Source organism: Brachyhypopomus gauderio, unplaced genomic scaffold (genome assembly GCF_052324685.1).
Source record: "Brachyhypopomus gauderio isolate BG-103 unplaced genomic scaffold, BGAUD_0.2 sc87, whole genome shotgun sequence".
Taxonomy (NCBI): domain Eukaryota; kingdom Metazoa; phylum Chordata; class Actinopteri; order Gymnotiformes; family Hypopomidae; genus Brachyhypopomus; species Brachyhypopomus gauderio.
The window spans coordinates 222,440-248,648 of record NW_027506908.1 but is presented as its reverse complement, the minus strand read 5'-3'; the positions used below and the strand labels follow the sequence as shown (position 1 = coordinate 248,648).

Here is a 26,209-nt window from a genome sequence, read left to right as displayed (position 1 = left end):
GTGTCTTTGATTACCTTCATCTTCTAATGCTTGTTCTGTCCTCTGCTGTTCCGTTCGAGTTGTGCTCAAAAGGTATGGGTGGAAAAATGAAAAAGACCAAGTCAGCCAAAACTCATAAAGAGTGAAAAATATAAAATGTCATTGCATCAATCATGATTCAGTAATGAAAATGTTGGTGTCCTGCATCACACTCTCTTCAATGTCTGTACCTTTTAGATATGACAAGGATTCTGCTGTCCATTTGTAAGAACCTGATGTGGACTCAAGCAGTAGGTGAAAAGAAAACTCTACATGACCAAACAGAATCTTACAGAATATTGCACACTAGTGTCACACCAATTACTGTTTAATGCAGACAATTTATTATGTACACATGTTGTATTCAATGTGTCTTTGATTACCTTCATCTTCTAATGCTTGTTCTGTCCTCTGCTGTTCCGTTCGAGTTGTGCTCAAAAGGTATGGGTGGAAAAATGAAAAAGACCAAGTCAGCCAAAACTCATAAAGAGTGAAAAATATAAAATGTCATTGCATCAATCATGATTCAGTAATAAAAATGTTGGTGTCCTGTATCGAATTCTCTTCAATGTCTTTACCTTTTAGATATGAAAAGGATTCTGCTGTCCATTTGTAAGAACCTGATGTGGACTCAAGCAGTAGGTGAAAAGAAAACTCTACATGACCAAACAGAATCTTACAGAATATTGCACACTAGTGTCACACCAATTACTGTTTAATGCAGACAATTTATTATGTACACATGTTGTATTCAAAGTGTCTTTGATTACCTTCATCTTCTAATGCTTGTTCTGTCTTCTGCTGTTCCGTTCGAGTTGTGCTCAAAAGGTATGGGTGGAAAAATGAAAAAGACCAAGTCAGCCAAAACTCATAAAGAGTGAAAAATATAAAATGTCATTGCATCAATCATGATTCAGTAATGAAAATGTTGGTGTCCTGTATCACACTCTGTAATGAAAATGTTGGTGTCCTGTATCACACTCTCTTCAATGTCTTTACCTTTTAGATATGACAAGGATTCTGCTGTCCATTTGGAAGAACCTGATGTGGACTCAAGCAGTAGGTGAAAAGAAAACTCTACATGACCAAACAGAATCTTACAGAATATTGCACACTAGTGTCACACCAATTACTGTTTAATGCGGACAATTTATTATGTACACATGTTGTATTCAATGTGTCTTTGATTACCTTCATCTTCTAATGCTTGTTCTGTTCTCTGCTGTTCCGTTCGAATTGTGCTCAAAAGGTATGGGTGGAAAAATTAAAAAGACCAAGTCAGCCAAAACTCATAAAGAGTGAAAAATATAAAATGTCATTGCATCAATCATGATTCAGTAATAAAAATGTTGGTGTCCTGTATCGAATTCTCTTCAATGTCTTTACCTTTTAGATATGAAAAGGATTCTGCTGTCCATTTGTAAGAACCTGATGTGGACTCAAGCAGTAGGTGAAAAGAAAACTCTACATGACCAAACAGAATCTTACAGAATATTGCACACTAGTGTCACACCAATTACTGTTTAATGCAGACAATTTATTATGTACACATGTTGTATTCAAAGTGTCTTTGATTACCTTCATCTTCTAATGCTTGTTCTGTCTTCTGCTGTTCCGTTCGAGTTGTGCTCAAAAGGTATGGGTGGAAAAATGAAAAAGACCAAGTCAGCCAAAACTCATAAAGAGTGAAAAATATAAAATGTCATTGCATCAATCATGATTCAGTAATAAAAATGTTGGTGTCCTGTATCGAATTCTCTTCAATGTCTTTACCTTTTAGATATGACAAGGATTCTGCTGTCCATTTGGAACAACCTGATGTGGACTCAAGCAGTAGGTGAAAAGAAAACTCTACATGACCAAACAGAATCTTACAGAATATTGCACACTAGTGTCACACCAATTACTGTTTAATGCGGACAATTTATTATGTACACATGTTGTATTCAATGTGTCTTTGATTACCTTCATCTTCTAATGCTTGTTCTGTTCTCTGCTGTTCCGTTCGAATTGTGCTCAAAAGGTATGGGTGGAAAAATTAAAAAGACCAAGTCAGCCAAAACTCATAAAGAGTGAAAAATATAAATTGTCATTGCATCAATCATGATTCAGTAATGAAAATGTTGGTGTCCTGCATCACACTCTCTTCAATGTCTTTACCTTTTAGATATGAAAAAGATTCTGCTGTCCATTTGGAAGAACCTGATGTGGACTCAAGCAGTAGGTGAAAAGAAAACTCTACATGACCAAACAGAATCTTACAGAATTTTGCACACTAGTGTCACACCAATTACTGTTTAATGCAGACAATTTATTATGTACACATGTTGTATTCAATGTGTCTTTGATTACCTTCATCTTCTAATGCTTGTTCTGTCCTCTGCTGTTCCGTTCGAGTTGTGCTCAAAAGGTATGGGTGGAAAAATGAAAAAGACCAAGTCAGCCAAAACTCATAAAGAGTGAAAAATATAAAATGTCATTGCATCAATCATGATTCAGTAATGAAAATGTTGGTGTCCTGCATCACACTCTCTTCAATGACTGTACCTTTTAGATATGACAAGGATTCTGCTGTCCATTTGTAAGAACCTGATGTGGACTCAAGCAGTAGGTGAAAAGAAAACTCTACATGACCAAACAGAATCTTACAGAATATTGCACACTAGTGTCACACCAATTACTGTTTAATGCGGACAATTTATTATGTACACATGTTGTATTCAATGTGTCTTTGATTACCTTCATCTTCTAATGCTTGTTCTGTCCTCTGCTGTTCCGTTCGAATTGTGCTCAAAAGGTATGGGTGGAAAAATTAAAAAGACCAAGTCAGCCAAAACTCATGAAGACTGAAAAATATAAAATGTCATTGCATCAATCATGATTAAGTAATAAAAATGTTGGTGTCCTGTATCGAATTCTCTTCAATGTCTTTACCTTTTAGATATGACAAGGATTCTGCTGTCCATTTGTAAGAACCTGATGTGGACTCAAGCAGTAGGTGAAAAGAAAACGCTACATGACCAAACAGAATCTTACAGAATATTGCACACTAGTGTCACACCAATTACTGTTTAATGCGGACAATTTATTATGTACACATGTTGTATTCAATGTGTCTTTGATTACCTTCATCTTCTAATGCTTGTTCTGTCTTCTGCTGTTCCGTTCGAATTGTGCTCAAAAGGTATGGGTGGAAAAATTAAAAAGACCAAGTCAGCCAAAACTCATGAAGACTGAAAAATATAAATTGTCATTGCATCAATCATGATTCAGTAATGAAAATGTTGGTGTCCTGCATCACACTCCCTTCAATGTCTGTACCTTTTAGATATGAAAAAGATTCTGCTGTCCATTTGGAAGAACCTGATGTGGACTCAAGCAGTAGGTGAAAAGAAAACTCTACATGACCAAACAGAATCTTACAGAATTTTGCACACTAGTGTCACACCAATTACTGTTTAATGCAGACAATTTATTATGTACACATGTTGTATTCAATGTGTCTTTGATTACCTTCATCTTCTAATGCTTGTTCTGTCCTCTGCTGTTCCGTTCGAGTTGTGCTCAAAAGGTATGGGTGGAAAAATGAAAAAGACCAAGTCAGCCAAAACTCATAAAGAGTGAAAAATATAAAATGTCATTGCATCAATCATGATTCAGTAATGAAAATGTTGGTGTCCTGCATCACACTCTCTTCAATGTCTGTACCTTTTAGATATGACAAGGATTCTGCTGTCCATTTGTAAGAACCTGATGTGGACTCAAGCAGTAGGTGAAAAGAAAACTCTACATGACCAAACAGAATCTTACAGAATATTGCACACTAGTGTCACACCAATTACTGTTTAATGCGGACAATTTATTATGTACACATGTTGTATTCAATGTGTCTTTGATTACCTTCATCTTCTAATGCTTGTTCTGTTCTCTGCTGTTCCGTTCGAATTGTGCTCAAAAGGTATGGGTGGAAAAATTAAAAAGACCAAGTCAGCCAAAACTCATAAAGAGTGAAAAATATAAATTGTCATTGCATCAATCATGATTCAGTAATGAAAATGTTGGTGTCCTGCATCACACTCTCTTCAATGTCTGTACCTTTTAGATATGACAAGGATTCTGCTGTCCATTTGTAAGAACCTGATGTGGACTCAAGCAGTAGGTGAAAAGAAAACTCTACATGACCAAACAGAATCTTACAGAATATTGCACACTAGTGTCACACCAATTACTGTTTAATGCGGACAATTTATTATGTACACATGTTGTATTCAATGTCACATTGATTTCCTTTCTCTGCTGTTCCTTACGAGTTTTGCTCACATATTATTTAACAGTATTAATTGAATGTATTCATGCACAACACTGGAAACAAAGACAAGCAAAGCATAAGACCAAACACAGGGTATTTTAACATGGAAGTAAACTAGTCACACATAAAACCAATGAAGTTTGGAGTTATTACCAACAAGGGTGTGACACCTGAAATGAAAAAATAAAACACATGCAACACTAAAACTGGGATATGACTAATAGTTGGGGGCGGGCAAGGCTTAACATAGCGTTGCATTTCTTAAGTAATGGTCTACAAACCTCAAGATGATTGGCTCTAAAAACATATTCCAATGTCTATCCCACTTTGGCAACAGTGTTAAGTATGGTTTTAAAAAGTGACTGAATTGATATAGAATCTATTCACAGATGGAGAAATGTTACTAATCTAACCTTACTAATACTTTTTTGCTGTTGAATAGAAATAAAAACCTTTTTGTCATCATAAGGAAATTCAATGTTTGGTGAAACTCTTCAGAACATTAGAATATTACTTAAGAGAACATTACATAACATACTCTTTCAAAAAATGCAGAACAGTAAATGGCATTTATATTTTCTTTTCTTTCGTAGTCTGAATGACCATTCACTAAAGAGCATCTGTAATTAAAGCCCGTGGATTTTTATAGCGTTAATCAGCATTCATTCACTGCCATATTTTACTCACGTATTGTACTGCATTCAATGATTACCATTTTTTTGGTCTTCACAAGCTTCCTGCTTGCCGTACTGAGGCATTTTACTAGCGGTGGGCTCAAGCAGTCCGTGAAAACAAAATGATAACTAACCATTTTTAAAAAGCACATACCATAGGCTTCTCTAATTCTAACTACTTGACGATCATTTTAACTACTCGATTTAAACGACTCGAAAAGGCCGTCGATATCGTTTTGTGGCCGGTGTGCGATCGGTTTCAGATGTCGGTCGGTTTTCAGCATTCAAGAATTGTAAAGCGCGACGCCAACACAACATATCACAACATGTTGCTGTTTGAACCCAAACATTCTAGACATCTTCACCAGAGCCCAGTCGATCAGAACCACACACGTGTGATGTAGCTCGGGTATATAAAAACCCACATCTTCCCTCTGAGGTCTCCTGTTGATGTTTTTCGATGGTTTTATTAATATCTCTTGGATAAGACATCGTAGCAACATGGTTCAAACATTTCCTGAGTCTATAAAACTCGCCCTTTAAATTTCGTCCAAAGTAGCAGTTACAAACCAATTAACATCCCTACACGTGATTGTAAATTCGTGTCATTAACTTTTAACATACAAACTCAAAAGAAGTGGTGGACATTTATTTTTTTATTACAAAAAATAATGCTGTTGTATCACGTGTTGCCAGTGGCGAGTGAAATAATTATATTACTCGCAAATTAATATTTGTGGTCGCGATTGCGTCCATTTTAGTCGCAGTATGGAGCCCTGATAAACCGTTTCTTAGATGGTTCGTTAGTGCTACAACAAACTAACTAGCAATTTTCACGAGAGTGTTGTGAAAAATCTGCTACCATCGATGTACCGTTGGCCAGTGATGGGACAAACGACACTGGTGTGTCAGCCATTGATCTACACTAATAATAGTAGTAATATACTATAGTATATATAGTAGTAATATATTAATAGTATTAATAATAATAGTAATATAGATCATTGGCGTCAGCACTGTCCGAGCGCACAAGAGTGAAACTTATTGGTGCGTGTATCGCTTTAAACACACGTGACCGATACAGGAAGTGTATCGTTTGGACGTGCAGCGCCAAATTGTGTTTATAAGGAAGCGAACTGTATCGCCATATCGCGGGTTTGTTGGATGGAGTTCAAAATACCTATGAGTGAAAATAGGTAAGCAAACTGATGACATTCACCTTGATAGTTTAGCTCGGTTGTATTCCTAACCAAATTGCACAGTAGCGGCGAGAACGAGTTTTTAAACCTGTTAATTACAAATCGTACGTGTGTTTATATGGATGCAGCCACGAAGTCGCCAGGTTTGCTTCATGGAAAATTCATTTTTAAATACTAAATGTTGGCTTACATTTCAAATCTCATGTTTAGCTGAATAAACACGTTATCAACCCCTTTAAATGTACAGTAGGCTTACAAATTCATGTTTGACTAAATATGCCCTCTTAAAGTATGTAGGCATACAGTACTATTTTCATGTTTAACTGAATAAACCTTTGAACACGTACATTTTATTGAGCTTTTTTTCTTTTCTTCAAGTATCAAAGTAGAACAGCTTCCTCAAGCAGTCATTGATGCAAATTGGAAACAGGAGATGAGCCCCTGGTCTAATGCACCCCCTGTATTAAGAAACCCTATCTCAAAGACTGACTTTTAGTCATTACTTGGGTAGCACGCATATTCTGAATGAGCCATTTTAATCTAGATAAATTTCAAGATTTCAGTGAGATTAATCTAGTAAAAAAAATTTAATCTATGCCCACCCCTACTTTAAACCAAAGCAAAAATACTGACCAGGTCTTTCAGCTGCAGCATCCTGTGATGTTGAAGCTGCAGCTGAAGATGGATGCGATTCTCTGGAGATTACACTGGCACATTCAGAGGTGAGTCGTTTTATTGCTTCATCTGCCTTTGTTGGGCTAAAGAAACCAAGTGATTTGTACCTTGGGTCTAGTAGTGTTGCCAGTGACATAATGCTCATGCTTTGGATTTTGTCAAGCCTTTCCTTAAGGAGTCTGATGAGGTGCTCCCCCAGCTCCCTACACTGTAAAAAAATTTCAGGTTGGTTAAACTTACAAACTCAAGTTCACCTGCTGCCTTAAAAATGTGAGTAAACTCAACTTCATTATAACCTTTGTTTCTACTCAGAATGGTAAGTTTTGGAAGTTGTTTAACTAATGATAAATTAGTTGTTTGAACTTGAAACAGAGAATTAGAATAACTTACCATTTTACTGTAGTAATTCCCTACAATTGACTTTGTCTTGTCAAATATACACATAATTCCTCTTTATTTAGATTCATGCTTTCAAGTGAACTTAACTTCCAACTATATTCACAACTGCCATTTTAAAGTTAAGAACACTAATGCTTTTAAGTAGATTCTATTAAGATTTCTCATCTTGACTAAAAATGGCAAGTTTACCAGTCAAATCCAGTGTTCACTTGTTTAGAAATATTAAATTTATTTGAATGAGGACATTACACATTACATAAAACGTGTATATTTCTAAACAATGCTTAGTGTTGACAATGCATTTCCTCCAAGTAAATGATTTGTGTTACTAAAACTTGAAGAACAATTGCATGCCATGTTTCTGCCTCTAAATCTCACGAGTTGCTCTGCACAAGCAAGCAGATTAACATCGACAAGGATTGAGAGCAAACAAATTAACAAAAATTTTAACGTCTCAACATTCAACAGTGCTTGCTTTTGATATGGTAAATAAAAAGAATTTTGTACAGCAACAGTGTCCAACAGTGTGAGATGAAACAAAAATCTATTGTTTTCAACATTTTGTCAATATCACCCTCCCAGATGAGACTTGGTGTGCAGCCAATCAATCTATAAACAAAATCTCAGCAATTTATTTCTAAGTCCATGTACCCTTGCTGAACACTGGTCAGGGTTCATCTTCATGACGACCTTCTGCAGGAATTCAGATGAGTACTTCATTTTGTGAGGGTACTGCAGATTAAGGCAGTAGATGGTGCCCATTAACATAGCAAAACCAGTGGGCACGTCTCTGATTTCATGAAGAACGACTGCCTCTTCTACCACCACAGCCACGTTGATAATTTCATGAAGGAAAGCATCATGCAGGACACCTTCATGTCCAATTAGAATTCCAACACACTTTCCCTTCATGAGGACATCCAGGGTTTCACCATGAACCTAAAACAAATGCACAAATTTAGTTCTAATGTATCCTGACCTGCTACTTTATTAAAACCACCTCCTTATTTCAGCTCCACTGATGTGTGCACTACTCTTTGACCATTTGAACATGGCTGTTTGTCATCTAACCAGACATACAACAGAAATTTGACACAAAAACTTCAAAGTTTAAACACTGCCAACAACTATCCCAAACATTGCCAACTAGGGTTACTTGTTGGTTAAAATGCTTATAATGGAAGTACTTTTGAAGATAGTGATTAACTAGTCAGCTGAATTCTGAATGAATGCACCCATTATCTTAATGCATAAATATATTTTCTTACATCACACATCCTGATTATGTCAGAGGTGTCTTCTGACAAGAACAGTGGAAGACCAAGCAGGGCAGCCGTTCTTCTGTTCTGATTTGTGTCCTACATACAAAGAGAGACTGAGTAAATACAGTAATTAAACAAGATTCTTTAATGTAGTACATATTGTTAAGTACATTTTCATACGTACCTCCTTATTAAGGCACTGCATAACACTGCTAAGAGTCAACCTCCTGTTTGATGAGACAGCTGCTTTATAGAATTCCAAAAGACTTGACATCAAGGCATCCAGTCCATCCAGGAATGACTGGAGCAGGTCAGCAGTGACTATTCTACAGAACTCTGCCTTTATCTCAAACAGACGTATAAGACAGTAAACATGGGGTGATAAGAGTGTAAAAGTCTAGTAGAGTGTAAAGCAATAGCAAATGAAAATCTTACATATGAATTTACATATTAAAATTACATGTGATCTTTTAACATTAACCAACAGATAATTTCTTTGTTCATCATCCTGTGGATGTATACTTACCTGTCTCTCATTAAACAATGCAGGCCATCTGTCCATAAGTTCAGAGATGAGTGGCTCATCCCCAATTATTTCCTTTCTTCGCTGAGATGATCACAGAAGAAGACCTCTAGAAGCATGGTCTTCTGTTTTTCCTCTGATATATCTGCACTTTGACCTTCAGGTGGATCTGGCAAGAAGTGAATCTCTCCCTTCTTTGACTTCTTGATTGCCTTGTGGTTGGTCTGCCCCTTCTTTCTCTTATTTACAAGAACCTCAGGGCATCCAGCTACCATCAGTCTATGATGGTAATTGCCCATTTTGAATTTCAAGCTGAATACCCAGCAATACCTTTGACAGAACCCGGCTCTCTGAGACTAGGGTGCTTTTCTACAAGAGCTGTGGCTACACTTTCATAGTGGTCTTTTCTTGGATAAGGAGTGATTTTGGAGATCATGTCAGCTAGTTTGTCAAGTATTTCACTCTTAACACTCTTGGAGATGGCCATCACTGTGCCATCTTTGGCACAGGCATCATTTGCTGCACTGAGCTGAAGTTCAACATCATGGGAGGAATCAGGAATAAGAAAAGGGTCAGGCCATTCCACTGAGGAAGCACTACTTGGGGAACTCAAGCTTGCAGTATCTAGTGTTGAGTCAGATACAGAACCAGAAAAAGTGAACAAAATTTTCAGTGTTGCTCGATCATTTGGTAGATCTTTGATATCCGTCAAATTGCAGAGCTCATTTCCAAAGTCTGGATCTTCAAACTGTAAAATGAAGTTTCCTCGCAAAGCCCATATTTGTACGCAGTGCTTCACATAGGTCCTTTACCGAGTCAGGTACACTCTCTAGGGTGACACGCCTGATCTCTTGAGGTGAAACAATGACTCGAAGAAGCATCATGGAGGCACCAACAGCTATAACAGTGTGACACAAAAGGAGAAAAAGTTGAAAATCTGTAACCAGCATAAAATTAAACTATCATGAGTGAAGTGCATGGTCTTTAGTTAATATGGTGTATGATTGTATTAGACCACCTGTGAGTTAAAACACACACAAAATTAATAATAATAAAAAGCAAGGATCTTTTTTCTGTACCTTACTGTATTATAAACGTCCTTGGAGTGACGAGCACCTTTCCATCAACAAGATATGCAGCAAGGGGGGTGTAGTCATTCAGCTGGTCAGGATCAACAACCACAGTTACTGCAGGAACTTTGATGTTGAGCTGGTAACACCTTAGATGCTCAACAAAGCCAGCTTCAAACATTTCAACAATGAAAAATATGTGGCCATCCACTAAACAGATCTCAAGCACTCTCCCAAGATCTGGTATTCCGCTTGTGTAGCCAACAGAGAGCACCTTTGGAATATTTTGTCCCACTTAAATAAGCTGTTGAGGTGAGTGAAACAGAGTCCAGGGCTTTAAACTTGTTTGAAATAGCCACGCTGATTGTAGCATCCAAGATGTTCACAGGTACAACAGATACTCGTCCCGTTTCGATGCTTGGTTTAAAAAGAGTTGGCATCTCCAAATATGCTAACATTAGTTGATGTCTTGTAGCCAAAGTGTGAAGAATATTTTTGAAGTTACCAGAATCACGAACCACCTTTTTAAAGAAACAGTGTTTAGCCTCAAATCTCATAGTCCAAAATTCAATTAAGGGACCACATTTTTTTATTAGCATAGGGTAATGTTCCAAATAATGATGTTTAGGGTGCAATTTAGTACAAGGAAAAACTTCTAAAAGCAACTGTCGGTGGTCAGAAAATTTGGCTTGAAGGTAGCACAGGGTTTCTGTTGTGAACGAGGGGCTGCTTAACAACTCAACAATGTCTTTCAATTCAAGAATTAAATGCCAAGCCTTTTCACTTTCTGGAATGAGATGACCAACTAACAGTGGAAGAAATCTCAGAAGTGTCCAATTCTCATGTCCATTGCCACCTATTGTTCCATTTTTTTTGAAAGTTTGTTTGTATTGTCTGAGGTCTGTTAGTTTTGTCACAGAACTGAAAGGGGAATGTTGTTATTCTGCAATTAAGATCATTCAATGTAAAATACCTCTTTGAAATCAGATGCGAGAGGCATATACAGAGTTCCACAGGTACAATTCCTTCTAATGCATCATGAAGAAAATCAGGTGGAAATCCTTTTGTAGCATGAAAGTGTGTCAGTCTGTTTAAAGGACAGTCCTTCTTCACTCCATCAAAAGAAGTCAGATCACTTTGTTTAAGCACCTTAACAGCTTCATCAAATGATTCTGGTGTTCTCAAGGTAAAAGCCCCACTTCTAACATCATAATGCTGAATATCAGCACGATTTGTCAAACAAAATTGGCACAACTTATCAACATTGAAAGACTCTTGAAATCCAGCAAGCGAGTGTACCCCCAGATTATCGGCAGATATGTACAAAACAGTCCCTTTGACATGAGAGCCAACACTTTGAACACACACACCTTCTCTCTCAAGGAGCTTAAGATCCCTAATTAAGGGCTCTAAAACCTTGCTGTAACCATATTGTTTTATGTGTATGTTTTTGCACAATACAGCTAGATAAATTGATGATAATGTTGAGCGTAGTCTAATAGGTAAATTTGCAATCACCCAATATATAGCACAAACTTTGTGCTTCTTTTTTGAAGTACCTAATGGATTACAAAGCTCAAAATCATCAATATATAGTCCAAGAGCTACACCTAATTCCTCAGCGAGAATTCTGTTTTCTTTAAAGTATTCTCCATCTTTAACTGAACAGTAATTGCCTTCTTGTTCACTGGATCTCTCAAGTGCCTTATTTCTCATTTCTTTCCAACAGTTTACTGAGCAAATCTAAAATAGGAACATAAACAAAAGTGTGCTTTTTTTCCTGTACATTTAACACATACTCGACTGGTTCAATAACAGTAAAATTCTTCCTATAAAATGTCTGTCTTTTGCACTCTGTGCCAAGAGGACCCTGCCTTGAAAGCAATTTTAAGGGGTTCAAAGTTTGTAATTGTTCAATGATGCTACAACAGAGGCCGGTAATTGACATCATAGGTAGACTATGAGAGACAAAATGTGGAAAAAAAAAAAAAATTGAGAAAATCATTTTGTCTGACGTTTAAAGAATTTATTTGCAAATAATGGTGGAAAATAAGTATTTGGTCAATAACAAAAGTTCATCTCAATACTTTGTTGTATATCCTCTGTTGGCAATGACAGAGGTCAAATGTTTTCTGTAAGTCTTCACAAGGTTGGCACACACTGTTGCTGGTATGTTGGCCCATTCCTCCATGCAGATCTCCTCTAGAGCAGTGATGTTTTGGGGCTGTCGGCGGGCAACACGGACTTTTAACTCCCTCCAAAGGTTTTCGATGGATGCAACTCAGCATTCACTGTCCTCCAAACACAACGAGTTATGTTTTTACCAAATAGTTCTACTTTGGTTTCATCTGACCATATGACATTCTCCCAATACTCTTCTGGAACATCCAAATGCTCTCTAGCAAACTTCAGACGTGCCTGGATATGGACTGGCTTAAGCAGGGGGACACGTCTGGCACTGCAAGATCTGAGTCCCTGGCGTCGTAGTGTGTTGCTGATGGTAGCCTTTGTAACGTTGGTCCCAGCTTTCTGCAGGTCATTCACTAGATCCCCCCTTGTGGTTCTGGGATTTTTCCTCACCGTTCTTGTGATCATTTTGACCCCACGGGCTGAGATCTTGCGTGGAGCCCCAGATCGAGGGAGATTGGTAGTGGTCTTGTAGGTCTTCCATTTTCTGATTATTGCTCTCACAGTAGATTTCTTCACACCAAGCTGCTTGCCTATTGCAGATTCAGTCTTCCCAGCCTGGTGCAGGTCTACAATTCGGTTTCTGGTGTCCTCCGACAGCTCTTTCGTCTTCACCATAGTGGAGTTTGGAGTGTGACTGTTTGAGGTTGTGGGCAGGTGTCTTTTATACTGTTAACGACTTCAAACAGGTGCCATTAATACAGGTAATGAGTGGGGGAAAGAGGAGCCTCTTAAAAAAGAAGTTACAGGTCTGTGACAGCCAGAAATCTTGCTTGTTTGTAGGTGACCAAATACTTATTTTCCACCATTATTTGCAAATAAAGTCTTTAAAAGTCAGACAAAATGATTTTCTCAATTTTTTTTCACATTTTGTCTCTCATAGTCTACCTATGATGTCAATTACAGGCCTCTCTCATCTTTTTAAGTGGGAGAACTTGCACAATTGGTGACTGACCAAATACTTATTTTGCCCACTGTATGTACAACAGTTTTAATATTTTGTTGGGTAAATTCTCCAATATCAATAATTTCTTGTATTGCTGAATTTGATACATGCAAAATTGTTTGCATGCGAAGAAATAAACTTCCCAACTGATGCTCAATTACCTTTCCATTTTCAAGTCCATTCTCAATCTCTGCTGCAGAATCAAATGCAGTGTCAGTGTCGGAAACAAAATCCTCTTCTATTAAAGGCACAGGATGAATATTCTGTGCCAATAGCTCCGGTATGAAATTTTCTAAGGTGGAGAACTTATGATTACGACTTCTATGTGCAGTAAAAGTCGACAGCACACTTAAAAGAACTCCCTGCAAATGGACATCTAACAACTTCTCTGTTTCTCAAATGAGTCTTCAGATGAGTGAAGTATTTGTTAATGTTGCTAGGCTCTGAGAATTTACACAAATCACAGGATAATTTGGCTACAGTCTTCTGTGATTCTATTGTATGTTCTTTCAAATGAATTTTAAGTTCTGCTTGGGTTTGAAATGTTTTCAAACAGTCTGCATGAATACAGATGAGGCCTGAACACCTTCGGTAATGTCTGTGATGCTCTTTTTGTAGTGCTGTAGTATTCTTCCTTGACCATTAGTAGAGATTGCACAAAACTTACATTTCCACTTCATGAATGGGACATGCCTGAAAAAATCTGTCAAGGAAAAAAAAAAGATTTTAAGTAATTGCCGTTTGCTAGCTAGCCAATGTATTCTCACAGACCATTCCAAGTTATTTTCATTCTTATGGGATAAGAAAAAGAGAAAAGAGCTGGATCAGTTTTAATGTAAAATGGCTAGTTAGCTAGCATTAACTAGTGAGATAACCTAGCTAGCCAAGTTGTCAGTTCACCAGTTAGCTAAACGAGCTAGCTAACTAGTTAGCTAAGCGTGCAGTCCACTCGTCATCGTTCTCTAGATAGAGCGGGGGGCTTAAGACACATTCTCAGGCTGATAATACAAAGGGTTCAAAAATTCTCTTCTCTTTGAATATTAAAAATCATCGGTTCATTTTCATGTCTGGTCTGAAATGGATTAAAACGTTTCCGTTGAAAAACTACCTCACCTTAGAGAGAACCGTCTATAACTCGAGCTCCGTTAAGGAAAAAAGCGGGAATCCAATTTGTTCGCCTTCTGGAACTTTCCACAGTACTTTATCCGCCTCTAATTGTAGTCCGTAGTGAGGGGTGTCCCTCCGCCACTGGAAGAAGTCCACTATTGTTTTCAACAGTGTAAACGTTGTGATTACCTCTGTCGCAAATAAATAAAAAACATACATAACTGTAAAGGGAAGTTGAAATTGGTTAATCAAACAGATTACCTTTATGAGTTTGGTGCCTCATTAAACGCAGCACCGCACCATTTAACATGGAAAGGAAAATTAAAACAAGGCACTGGCGACTAATAAACAAAATTTTTTAAAGCAGATCTGCTGTATCTGATGTATTAAAGGCTATCAGGCTGATAAACAGCACGAATTAACCAGTTTTCATTTCTAATTTTTAATAGATTTATTTTATCATGTCACGACTAATACAGACTTGTCTGTGGTAAAACTCCCTCACCTCAGAACGAACCGTACAGATGTCTGCCTTTGGTAATGTGTTGACTATAGGGCAGAAAAGACTTACATTCTAGCAGTTTCCACACATAATAATTCTACAACAATCACTCTGCCTCTAATTGTAGTCCGTAATCAGTTAAATATTTCGCTAGAATATTATGGCTTAACTGCCGTGAAAAGCCAGATCATACTTATTGTTTTGTCCAGCTCCAAAATGGCGCCAATCCCCCCTCTCCACACACCGTATTATCAGCATTTCTCCACCTCCACCCTCCTTTTTTAATGATAAACGTCAGTTAAATCAGTGGTTCCCAAAGTGGGGGGCGCGCCCCCTAGGTGGGGCGCGGAGCTATTGCAGGGGGGGGCGCGGAGCTTGAAAGTAAAACGTGCACATGTGTCAATATTAGGGATGCACCGATTCCGATATTAATATCTGAAAAAATTCTAGATCGGGTATCGGGGACAATGTGACCGAACCATAAAAACAGATCTATTCACTCTAATTATATGCTTGTATTGCTTGCTTTTCGGAGTTAGTTCAACCCTAATACTCGCGCTGGTGGTATTCCACTTAGTCCGTTTATTTGCTGGTTGACCAAAATAAACCTGGGCTCCAGCAATACTTCACTGTTCATACATGAACTGGTGAGTTGTCCAAAGCTCATTTAATGCGTTACTTACAGAAATAAATTAAAGAGCAGTGGTCTGACTCGGTCTACGGCGGAAAGCTAAAAAAACAATATTCCATACGCACGCTCAACTCGCTCCCTTAAAGAGACAGTACACATATTTCTGGCCGTTACATGCTTTGTGCTCTGCGTGATGTCTGCGCTTGCAAACTAGCCGCATATGTATTGCTGTTTCTCTTATTTCATCTCCTTATTTATTTTAAATTACATTTAGAATTCTTGAACCATTTAAAATGTTTCTTGCAGTTAATTTTTTTCATGTTTGACCAAAGTTGTGAACCTATTGTTTTTGTAAGTTTTCAACACATCCCTAGTCAATATGGGGGGGGGGGGGGGGGGGGGGGGCGCAAAAATATTCTCATCTACTAAAGGGGGGCACGGCAGAAAAAGTTTGGGAACCACTGAGTTAAATGAACTCTAACAACCCAGACAAAACTCTCAAATAGTCAAGACAATGGATTACCGTAAGTTTAATTTTGGAAAACTTATAAACCTGAGTTCATTATTCAAAACTTGTTATGGCATGTGAAGTTCAAGAGAAAAAATGAGTTCACATAATTAAATGGAGCTGAAATTGGGACTGTTGCCTTTGCTGCCACTTCCTGGAGCATCTTTTCAACCATTTTCAATGATGGCACCACTTTGGAGCCAGATACCTTTTTCTCCTCCGACAGCTCTATAGTAGCCTCATGAAAAGGACAGTATAGACAGGCATGCACAGATATTATTGTAATCATCAGAGGTCAGTGCAGGAATGTCAGTTTGTAAGGCAGCCAAAGCTGCCCCCACAGGCTCCCCGAGTTCTGCTACTCGCTCCAGCATTTGAAATGTGCTGTTCCATCTTGTTTCAACCTCCTGAATCAGTTTCTTTTTTGGTTTTCTCATGTGCTCTTGAACAAGGTCCAGCTTCTCCTTTAAAGATAAAAAGAAAGTGTTAAGTGATAAAATGTGTTACATATGTAGCAATACAAAATGTGTAAACAATATGAAAATAAAAGTTACTGACGTTGGCAGTTGTGCTGCTCCTAAAATAGCCCACCAGCTTCCTTGCCTTTGTACGAATGGTGGACAGCACTGGGGTCAGTTCAAGAGCCTTTTTAACAACTAGATTCAGGGTGTGAGCAATGCAGACTGCATGACGCAGCTTAAGGTTCTTGCCACAGGCAGATGCGCCATCAGTAACCAGACATGTGACTTTTGATTTTATTCCCCATTCTTCCATGAGGGAGGATTTCACACATGCCAAATTTTCAGCTGTATGTGCCTGTGGGAATTTCAAATATGCATCCATATTGAGAGATGTCCACATGTCTGCAGTCAAACTCACTGCAGGGACTTTCAGGACCTCAGCTTTGGCCTTCTCCTTCTCTTGCTGGTATTTGGCCTCAGCCATGGCCTTTACAGCCTAAAGGGAAGGTAGAAAATAATGATTATTTCAGTACTACTTTAGTAGTACTAAAGTATTTCAGTACTTTTTCCATGTCATCACACATACCTTCCTAGTTGGGAGAACATAAGTTGGATCCAATGTAGCTACAAAGTCCCTGAGAACCTGTCTCATCCCCATTACTGCAAAGACTCTATGATTTGATTATTTACTGTTATCATATGCTTTATGAATCATGTTGTGAAAGGGGAAATGTATGTGCACTTGGGAAATGTATACTTACCTGTGTTGGGGAAATGCAAGGGAGTGCGGGTGCCTCTCAGTGCTTCCTTTATGCAGGCCAGAAGAGCCCATGGTCATATAGCATAGAGGGGGGCAGCTGAAGCATCCTGGGAAAAGAATACACAAAGGTAAAAGATACAAAGGGATATCCATGTAAATATTGTTTGAAGGTACCTATGTTGTGTATGTGTTATTATTTGTCATATTATGTATGTGTTTATGTTAGAGTATTCTATTGCATATCCCTGTGAACGCACCCCAGTCAATAATTGGTTTGGTCCAATTAGACAGAGGGCGGGGTTATGGGTTTATAGGGACATGAGAGTGCAGTGAGGAATGAGAGGTTTGTTTGGTTTCTAGAGTGTGTGAAACTGGTGGGGTGAGTAGTCATTGGGACAATTCCATTTCCTTACTGGTTGCAGTAAGCCGGTAACAGAGAGGTTGCTTTAACCTGCTATGGTGCAGTTGAATCTCTGTTGGTAACCCCAGAATTTTAACTTTCATTTGTTTTCTCTTTATACAAGTTTTTCTTTTCCTTTTTTCCACGTGTGCTGTGAATAAATGTACCAATCAGGATTTAAAATATATCCTTCGAGCCCTGCCTGATCTCTCTCCAACACGAACTCAGCGCTCCGATTAGGAAACGCTATGACCAAAAGTGTGGTATTCGGACACAAGGGACCTGAGGGCGACCGGTGCACCCCCTCACCTGTGTGTGTGTGTGTGTGTGTGTGTGTGTGTGTGTGTGTGTGTGTGTGTGAAGGGGACCTGAGGGCGACCGGTGCACCCCCTCACCTGTATATCTGTGTGTGTGTGTGTGTGTGAAGGGGACCTGAGAGCGACCGGTGCACCCCCTCACCTGTATATTTGTGTGTGTGTGTGTGTGTGAAGGGGACCTGAGAGTGACCGGTGCACCCCCTCACCTGTATATCAGTGTGTGTGTGTGTGTGTGAAGGGGACCTGAGAGCGGCCGGTGCACCCCCTCACCTGTATATCTGTGTGTGTGTGTGTGTGTGTGTGTGTGTGTGTGTGTGTGTGTGTGTGTGAAGGGGACCTGAGAGCGGCCGGTGCACCCCCTCACCTGTATATCTGTGTGTGTGTGTGTGTGTGTGTGTGTGTGAAGGGGACCTGAGAGCGACCGGTGCACCCCCTCACCTGTATATTTGTGTGTGTGTGTGTGTGTAGGGGACCTGAGGGCGGCCGGTGCACCCCCTCACCTGTATATTTGTGTGTGTGTGTGAAGGGGACCTGAGAGTGACCGGTGCACCCCCTCACCTGTATATTTGTGTGTGTGTGTGAAGGGGACCTGAGAGTGACCGGTGCACCCCCTCACCTGTATATCAGTGTGTGTGTGTGTGTGAAGGGGACCTGAGAGCGACCGGTGCACCCCCTCACCTGTATATCAGTGTGTGTGTGTGTGTGAAGGGGACCTGAGAGCGGCCGGTGCACCCCCTCACCTGTATATTTGTGTGTGTGTGTGAAGGGGACCTGAGAGTGACCGGTGCACCCCCTCACCCGATGACAACGATATAAAAGAAAAGAATCTATAACCTGTAATAAAACAAACGTCATACTGTGGGACTCTGTGGACTTTTGTTTGCAGTTTCCTGTCACCACACAGTGACTCAAAGTATGTTGGTCATTACAGCACTGAAGAACATGTATAAAGTGTCCCGAACGCAGCTGGTGAAATGCACACGCACGCACTCATGCACACTGTACCTTCATGATGATGTAGAAGGCAAAGTATAATACATGTACATGTGTACATAATAAATTGTCAGCATTAAACAGTAATTGGTGTGACACTAGTGTGCAATATTCTGTAAGATTCTGTTTGGTCATGTAGAGTTTTCTTTTCACCTACTGCTTGAGTCCACATCAAGTTCTTCCAAATGGACAGCAGAATCTTTTTCATATCTAAAAGGTAAAGACATTGAAGAGAATTCGATACAGGACACCAACATTTTCATTACTGAATCATAATTGATGCAATGACATTTTATATTTTTCACTCTTTATGAGTTTTGGCTTACTTGGTCTTTTTCGTTTTTCCACCCATACCTTTTGAGCACAACTCGAACGGAACAGCAGAGGACAGAACAAGCATTAGAAGATGAAGGTAATCAAAGACACATTGAATACAACATGTGTACATAATAAATTGTCAGCATTAAACAGTAATTGGTGTGACACTAGTGTGCAATATTCTGTAAGATTCTGTTTGGTCATGTAGTTTTCTTTTCACCTACTGCTTGAGTCCACATCAGGTTCTTCCAAATGGACAGCAGAATCCTTTTCATATCTAAAAGGTAAAGACATTGAAGAGAATTCGATACAGGACACCAACATTTTTATTACTGAATCATGATTGATGCAATGACATTTTATATTTTTCACTCTTTATGAGTTTTGGCTGACTTGGTCTTTTTCATTTTTCCACCCATACCTTTTGAGCACAACTCGAAGAGAACAGCAGAAGACAGAACAAGCATTAGAAGATGAAGGTAATCAAAGACACATTGAATACAACATGTGTACATAATAAATTGTCTGCATTAAACAGTAATTGGTGTGACACTAGTGTGCAATTTTCTGTAAGATTCTGTTTGGTCATGTAGAGTTTTCTTTTCACCTACTGCTTGAGTCCACATCAGGTTCTCCCAAATGGACAGCAGAATCTTTTTCATATCTAAAAGGTATAGACATTGAAGAGAGTGTGATGCAGGACACCAACATTTTCATTACTGAATCATGATTGATGCAATGACATTTTATATTTTTCACTCTTTATGAGTTTTGGCTGACTTGGTCTTTTTCGTTTTTCCACCCATACCTTTTGAGCACAACTCGAACAGAACAGCAGAAGACAGAACAAGCATTAGAAGATGAAGGTAATCAAAGACACATTGAATACAACATGTGTACATAATAAATTGTCTGCATTAAACATGCCTTCACCATGCTTGGAAACACACCAGTAGATGTCTAGAAGGAGCTGAGTATCACAGTCCTTTTAAATCTGCCTAATTGGTGCTTATCATGCTTGATTGCTGCTCGTTGACATCCACAGATGTTTTCAATACCTGATGGAAAACACTGGAATGAACCTCTGTTCTTAGGAGTGGTAGTCGTAAAGGGGTTGAATAATTGTGTCAATGAAGAAATCACAAAAAGGCCATTTAATACTATATGACAAAAAAAATTGATGCTATCTTTAGTTGCATTTAGTTCTTTAACAAGTCCTTGTAAGATTTCATTATGAACACAATTACAAATGTGCACTGAATTCCATAAAACCCTTCGCAGCATTGGGGGTTGAATAAATTTGATCACAACTGTATTTCTGGAAAATTGTAGTTTAAAGTATGAATATTTTTGCAGCTAATTTTAACAAATTGAACTGTGCAATAAAGAGGTGTAATTTAAATTTTTTTTATACTTCGTGTTTTCAGTTGCACATGTTTTATCAAGATTTGAGGAGAATACAGATTTAAAAAAGAACACATGTCTATTATTTACATTTAAAATATAAATATAAGTCGAAAGGACTTGAAATTCCAAGTTTCAGACTTGGGACTTGACTTGACTGTTGCCTGTCTTGACTCGAGACTTGACTTGACTGTCTTTGCTTGAGACTTGACTCGGGACTTGAGGATAAAGACTTGGACTTACTTGAGACTTGCAAAACACTGACTTGGTCCCACCTCTGGCTAAAGAGTTTGGAGTAGCACACACACCTACACACACTCAAATAAAGCAGGTAAAGTACCTGAGCATGGAGTAGCACACACACACCTACACACACTCAAATAACGCAGGTAAAGTACCTGAGTTTGGAGTAACACACACACACACACACACACTCTCTCTCTCTCTCTCACACACACACACACACACACACACACACACACACACTCAAATAAAGCAGGTAAAGTACCTGAGTTTGGAGTAGCACACACACACCTACACGCACTCAAATAAAGTAGGTATAGTACCTGAGTTTGGAGTAGCACACACACACCTACACACACTCAAATAAAGCAGGTAAAGTACCTGAGTTTGGAGTAGCACACACACACCTACACACACCCACACACTCAAATAACGCAGGTAAAGTACCTGAGTTTGGAGTAGCAGTTGCTGAGTTTTGAGCTCTTTGGTTTTCATGTCCAGTTGCTCCATCATCTTCTGCACTTCTAACTCCTAAACACACACACAAGAAAAACAAACAAATACAAACAACTCTCACCGTCTTTATACACATAAACACCCGACTGGGTACGGCAGAAGAGGCGTTTTTGCGCGTGCGTATCGTGTGGGTGTGGGATCTTACTTTCTGCTTGTGTATTTTGTGGGTGTGTTGAAGCTGAGAGTCGAGCTGTAATCTGAGCTGATCCAGCTGGGATGTGTGTGAAGCCTGCATCCTCTCCCTCTCCTCCAGATGAGCCCTCAACAAGCGTTCCCTCTCCACGCTCTCCTGCACACACACCGTGTGATGAACACACATTGGCTCGGTCTCTCAGGTGATCACTGAGCTGTGAGTAAATGAATTCTCCCTGCCGCACCTCCTCCAGGTGCTCGTGTCTGAGGGTGAGGAGCTGCTCCTGGTGCTCCTGCGACAGCTGCTCCAGCTTCCTGCTGTGCTCCCTCTGCACCTCCTCCCTCACCTCCTGCAGCAGACCAGACAGCTGGCCACAAACACACACAAATAGACACACACACCTTAAACAACTGAAATGAACCATTCCTTCAAGATGAAAGTGTACCAGAAAGCTTAAAAATATGTGGAATCAAAGATAGTTCCACTTTGAACCTAAATTTGGAGTTAATAATTTAGTTCGAAACAACTAAATGAAGATTTTGGCAGGTCTTAACAAAATTAATTAATTTTCCCCATGCACGCTCACTGTCTAACCTCTAGTTTGAGTGAAGCTAACTGTTCCTCTTTCCTCTCCTGAAGCCGTTTCCTCTCAGCGTTAAGCTCCTCCTCTGACTCCGCCTTTAACTTGTCCAGGTCCCGCCTCCTCTGCGCCTGCAGTCTCTCTCGCTCTGCTTCCAGTTCAGAGTGCATCTCTCTCGACCTGGCCTCATTCTCCTCCCTATAAGCTCACACATACACACGTGTCATTGTGTTTCAGTGCGTTTGGATCATTACACAGCGGGATTTAACGCTGAAATCATGAAGCTCACTTAGTAAGCAAGTGTTGCTGTTCAATGTATAGTAATGCTAATTTCTGTTGGCACGGTTATGGGATTTCAGGATAGGTTTAGCTCCAAGCTAGTGGCAGTGGTTTTCCCGTTGGATTTTACAGTAGCTCTAATGCAGGGATGTCAAAGTCAAATACACCGAGGGCCAAAAAACCAAATTTGCTACAAGCCGAGGGCCGTACTGGTTCAATGTTTATTAAAACATATTGAAATGATTGCACATGGCCTATTGAACCAAGACCTAACACAGTGTATATTATTTAATGCTTAAATGAATAAAGCAATATTTTCTTATGGATCTGTCAGTAATTTCAAGTGAAAACATTTTTCAACAAGCAAACAGATAAAAACAAACTTCCTTCAAAGAAAACGTGTCCTGTACATTAAATGAATAAAGTAATAAAGGTTTGAAAAGTGCTGCAATTTAGGCTAAAGTACTTGAAAATGCTTGAAATTGTAACGACTTCGTTTCCCAACAAACAGCTGTCTGACTGAACAGTTCCTGTATTACGTTAACAAATACGAGCCTCTTGCAATTCCAGGACGAAACATGAGAGAACGTGAAGACGTTAATATTGGGCGTTTTGAAAATAAACCATTAAATAATGTGAATAAAAAATTATTTCGAATAATTTCGAATATATATAGGCACCTGGGGGATGGTCTGGCTGCCGGTGGATGTGCTGATACCGGGGTTCACCTGGGGAGTAACACTGCAGTCGGAGCCTACAATACCAGCATCACTGCTCCGACAAGGAATGAAAGCCTGGCATTCATCAACAGACATTTACAGTGACAATATCAAAACCCAGAACTTTCAATTCTACCTTTTACCTAGTCTGATTGTGTGAATTATGTGTGACTTGTGTATTTGTGTGTTAACGGGCCGCCCAATGGAGGATGGGTTCCCTTTTGAGTCTTGGTTCTCCCGAGGTTTCTTCCTATTCCCCACCATCATAGGGAGTTTTTCCTCGCCACTGTCGCCTTTGGCTTGCTCATTAGGGTTCTGGACCCATAGTATTGTTAACCTTGTAAATCCTGTAAAGCTGCTTTGCGACAACTTGAGTTGTTAAAAGTGCTATACAAATAAACTTTGACTAAACTTTGATATATGTATAAATATTTAACTTAATTAAGTTTAACTGGTGCGCGCAAATTCGAGAGGTGCACGACCTTGCGAATCGACAGTGTGCGACGCCCTCGGGCACGGGCGGAGCCACTGCGATTACGTCATTTTCGCTGCGCAGACCCTCACCGCTTGTGTGCGCTGCAGTGACTTCGCGGGCTACCGTTGCATTGTGGGGAATGTAGTGTTTGTGCGTGCAAAACACTACACGTCGGGCGGCTGTGGCCTGCGGGCCGGTTCTAATAGTAATTAAATATCATCCAGGGGGCCATAGATAATCAATTTGCGGGCCGGATCTGGCCCGCGGGCCTTGACTTTGACATATGTGCTCTAATGCCTTCGAAAACACAGAAGGTGAGTGTCGGATGTACCTGGTAGGTTTTGAATCCTACCAAAAACAACTGCATATACACTTCATCAAAAGCTTTGAGCCAAGCGATCTAACTTGTCTAGTCTTCTCCAGTAAAGACTGTTACAGGTATTTGCAGCATCCCTATTGCAGGTGTCACTGAGTCATTCCCCACATTACAAATCTCTCAGTCCCTGTACTTTGTACTTCTATAGTTTGGTGTGTGTTTGTTTATTTGTGTTTCACTTTCTGTCCATGTCTGCTCCCTAAGCTGCTGTCGTTTGAGGTGTGTGTGTGTGTGTGTGTGTGTGTGTGTGTGTGTGTGTGTGTGTGTACCTGAGTTTGTTTATTTGTGTGTCTTTTTCTCAAATTTTTAACTGAATTGAAGTTGAATTATCAAAAGCTGTGTGTGTATATGCATGTGTGTGCGTGTGTTGACCACATTCTGGTATCAACAGCATTAGTGAGACCAACCTCTCTGCCACTTGTGGTCTCATCTTCTCATCTTCCTCTCTCTTTCCATCTTTCTAATCCTGCCAAAGGGAAGGATGTGTAAAAGTGTTTAGTACATCCACACACTCAACATCCCATGATACTGGTGAGACAAATTCATTCCTCATGCACATGTATTGGATTTGTGTAGGATCTGGTCAGGTTGGCTATCCAAATGCATCACAGAAACCATGTACAACACAAGGTAACTGGAAAATTAAAGTAAAGTAATGTAAAGTAGCCATTGTCTGTAGTTAACCCTGTCTGTAAAGTAGCCAATGTCTGTAGTTAACCCTGTCTGTAAAGTAGCCAATGTCTGTAGTTAACCCTGTCTGTAAAGTAGCCATTGTTATTTCTAAATACGATTTCTAAATGGCAAACAGATGATCGAGCTACCCAAGTGTTGCTGGACTATGTGTGTGTAGATGTGTGTGTAAGGTGCCTCCTGGACAGGTGTGTGTGGGCATGTGTCCTGGGGGGGGTGCCTACACCTGCTGGAGGGTGAGGGGGCCCGGGACTCACCAGCCCTGCGAAGGGTTCTGCTGGGGAGAGGTCCACCGGGTCGAGAATGTGGTCCGAAAATTTGGAGATGAAACCCACCTGATTGGAAGTGATAAAGATCACAAATAAGGACAATTCATAAAAATATGCAAAGTGGGTTTAAAAGAAATTTAAAAATCACAATCAGGTAATAGTGAAAATCCAATAGTGAAGATCCAAACTCACTCCTGGGGCCTTCAGTCCCTCTGATTCCTTGTTTATTTTCTCCTTCTTCTTCTCTTTCTTCTTCTTCTCCTTGTTCTTTCTGGTTCCTGTGGAGGCGGAGCCTGAGATGGCAGAGGCAGTCCGGCCGTGGCATGTCTGAACACGCTCCCGCTCCTGGGCCACTAGTTGGCGGTAGTGCTCATCACAGGGGTGGTCCCAGGTGGACTGGCCCGTGGAGAAGTTGTGTGTGTGTGTGTGTGTGTGTGTGTGTGCGCTCTCCCCTGCAGGAACATTGCCACTATTGCCGTGTTCTACGCCCTGCCAGTGATCCAGCTGGTCATCATGTATCAGACAGTGTGTGTTCTCCACTGTACACTGTCATCCGCAGCTCTAGTGTTTGTCGGTCATGCCTTCCGCCTCCCATCTGTATAACACAGTCTACAGTCAGACAAATGTGCTGAGAAGAGCTGAGAGGTTCTGAGAGGAGCTGAGAGGTTCTGAGAGGTACTGAGAGGAGCTGAGAGGTACTGAGAGGTTCTGAGAGGTACTGAGAGGATGTACAGGAACAGGTTTTCCTCTCCTTAGACATTTGGACTGTGACATTAGGACCTTGGTAATTACAGCATCAGAGTAGCATCAGATGTAAACATGGCATCACAGTCCAGACACGATGTTTTGAAGATGAGTGCTGACCCCACTCTGTTATTCTCTTTTGTGTGTTTATTAGGTTGTAAATGTGACGGGTAACCAAGACATCTGCTACTACAACTTCCTCTGTGCCCACCCACTAGGGGCTCTGAGGTATGAAAGAAATCTGCTACTTTAAGATCCACCTTTGTTACATTAAACCACCTGTTTTATAATGAGCATCTTGGAGTCTTCTTAATTTTGTATGTACCAATAAACATTAATTGACCTTCTTCCAAAGGTAGTTTATGGCTGATCTTTAACTTAATATGAGCATCTCTTTATTCTGCACCTGACGGGACCAGCTAACAAAAAGGAAAATAACTCATTTTACGCTTTCCGGACATAAACGGCGTCTCAGCGGAAGTGACAAAATAAGAGACAAAATAGTTAACAAAATAGCATCAA

The 26,209-nt window shown here is 39.8% G+C and overlaps 2 protein-coding genes and 2 long non-coding RNA genes across 5 annotated transcripts; all 4 read right to left on the bottom strand.

Moving 5' to 3' along the window:
- Window positions 1-7,518: 7,518 nt before the first annotated feature.
- LOC143493477 (uncharacterized) lies at window positions 7,519-12,041 on the bottom strand. 2 transcript variants are annotated; one of them, XM_076991918.1, is made up of 5 exons: window positions 10,139-12,041; window positions 9,063-9,957; window positions 8,721-8,882; window positions 8,543-8,632; window positions 7,519-8,213 (listed from the first exon to the last, which is right to left on the bottom strand). In XM_076991918.1, exons 2-5 carry the CDS (start codon window positions 9,096-9,098, stop codon window positions 7,884-7,886), a joined length of 618 nt encoding a protein of 205 aa, XP_076848033.1. In that variant the 5' UTR covers window positions 9,099-9,957; window positions 10,139-12,041; the 3' UTR covers window positions 7,519-7,883. The 2 variants fall into 2 exon arrangements, with proteins under 2 accessions (XP_076848033.1, XP_076848034.1); XM_076991919.1 differs by having other exon boundaries at window positions 8,721-8,876.
- Window positions 12,042-13,361: 1,320 nt separating this feature from the next.
- Window positions 13,362-15,026, bottom strand: LOC143493469 (uncharacterized). The gene is made up of 3 exons (XR_013125473.1): window positions 14,875-15,026; window positions 14,376-14,560; window positions 13,362-13,965 (listed from the first exon to the last, which is right to left on the bottom strand). It is a non-coding gene; the product is annotated as an uncharacterized LOC143493469 (long non-coding RNA).
- A 953-nt stretch (window positions 15,027-15,979) lies between these two features.
- LOC143493458 (E3 SUMO-protein ligase ZBED1-like) lies at window positions 15,980-22,305 on the bottom strand. The gene is made up of 6 exons (XM_076991878.1): window positions 22,142-22,305; window positions 19,099-19,151; window positions 17,233-17,338; window positions 17,058-17,142; window positions 16,569-16,967; window positions 15,980-16,474 (listed from the first exon to the last, which is right to left on the bottom strand). Exons 1-6 carry the CDS (start codon window positions 22,303-22,305, stop codon window positions 16,250-16,252), a joined length of 1,032 nt encoding a protein of 343 aa, XP_076847993.1. The 3' UTR covers window positions 15,980-16,249.
- A 2,121-nt stretch (window positions 22,306-24,426) lies between these two features.
- On the bottom strand, window positions 24,427-25,257 carry LOC143493454 (uncharacterized). Its single transcript, XR_013125443.1, has 3 exons — window positions 25,136-25,257; window positions 24,932-25,009; window positions 24,427-24,450 (listed from the first exon to the last, which is right to left on the bottom strand). It is a non-coding gene; the product is annotated as an uncharacterized LOC143493454 (long non-coding RNA).
- Between the last annotated feature and the right edge of the window lie 952 nt (window positions 25,258-26,209).

Coding starts and splice junctions, on each gene's coding strand:
- LOC143493477 (XM_076991918.1), bottom strand. CDS start 9,098: ATGGACAGATGGCCTGCATTGTTTAATGAGAGACAG. Junction 8,883..9,062: donor CATTGTTTAATGAGAGACAG/GTAAGTATACAT, acceptor CGTCTGTTTGAG/ATAAAGGCAGAGTTCTGTAG. Junction 8,214..8,542: donor ACATAATCAGGATGTGTGAT/GTAAGAAAATAT, acceptor CATTTGTTTTAG/GTTCATGGTGAAACCCTGGA.
- LOC143493458 (XM_076991878.1), bottom strand. CDS start 22,305: ATGCACTCTGAACTGGAAGCAGAGCGAGAGAGACTGCAGGCGCAGAGG. Junction 19,152..22,141: donor CTCAAACTAGAGGTTAGACA/GTGAGCGTGCAT, acceptor TTTACCTTTTAG/ATATGAAAAAGATTCTGCTG. Junction 16,968..17,057: donor ATGTTCTCCCAACTAGGAAG/GTATGTGTGATG, acceptor CCTTCCCTTTAG/GCTGTAAAGGCCATGGCTGA.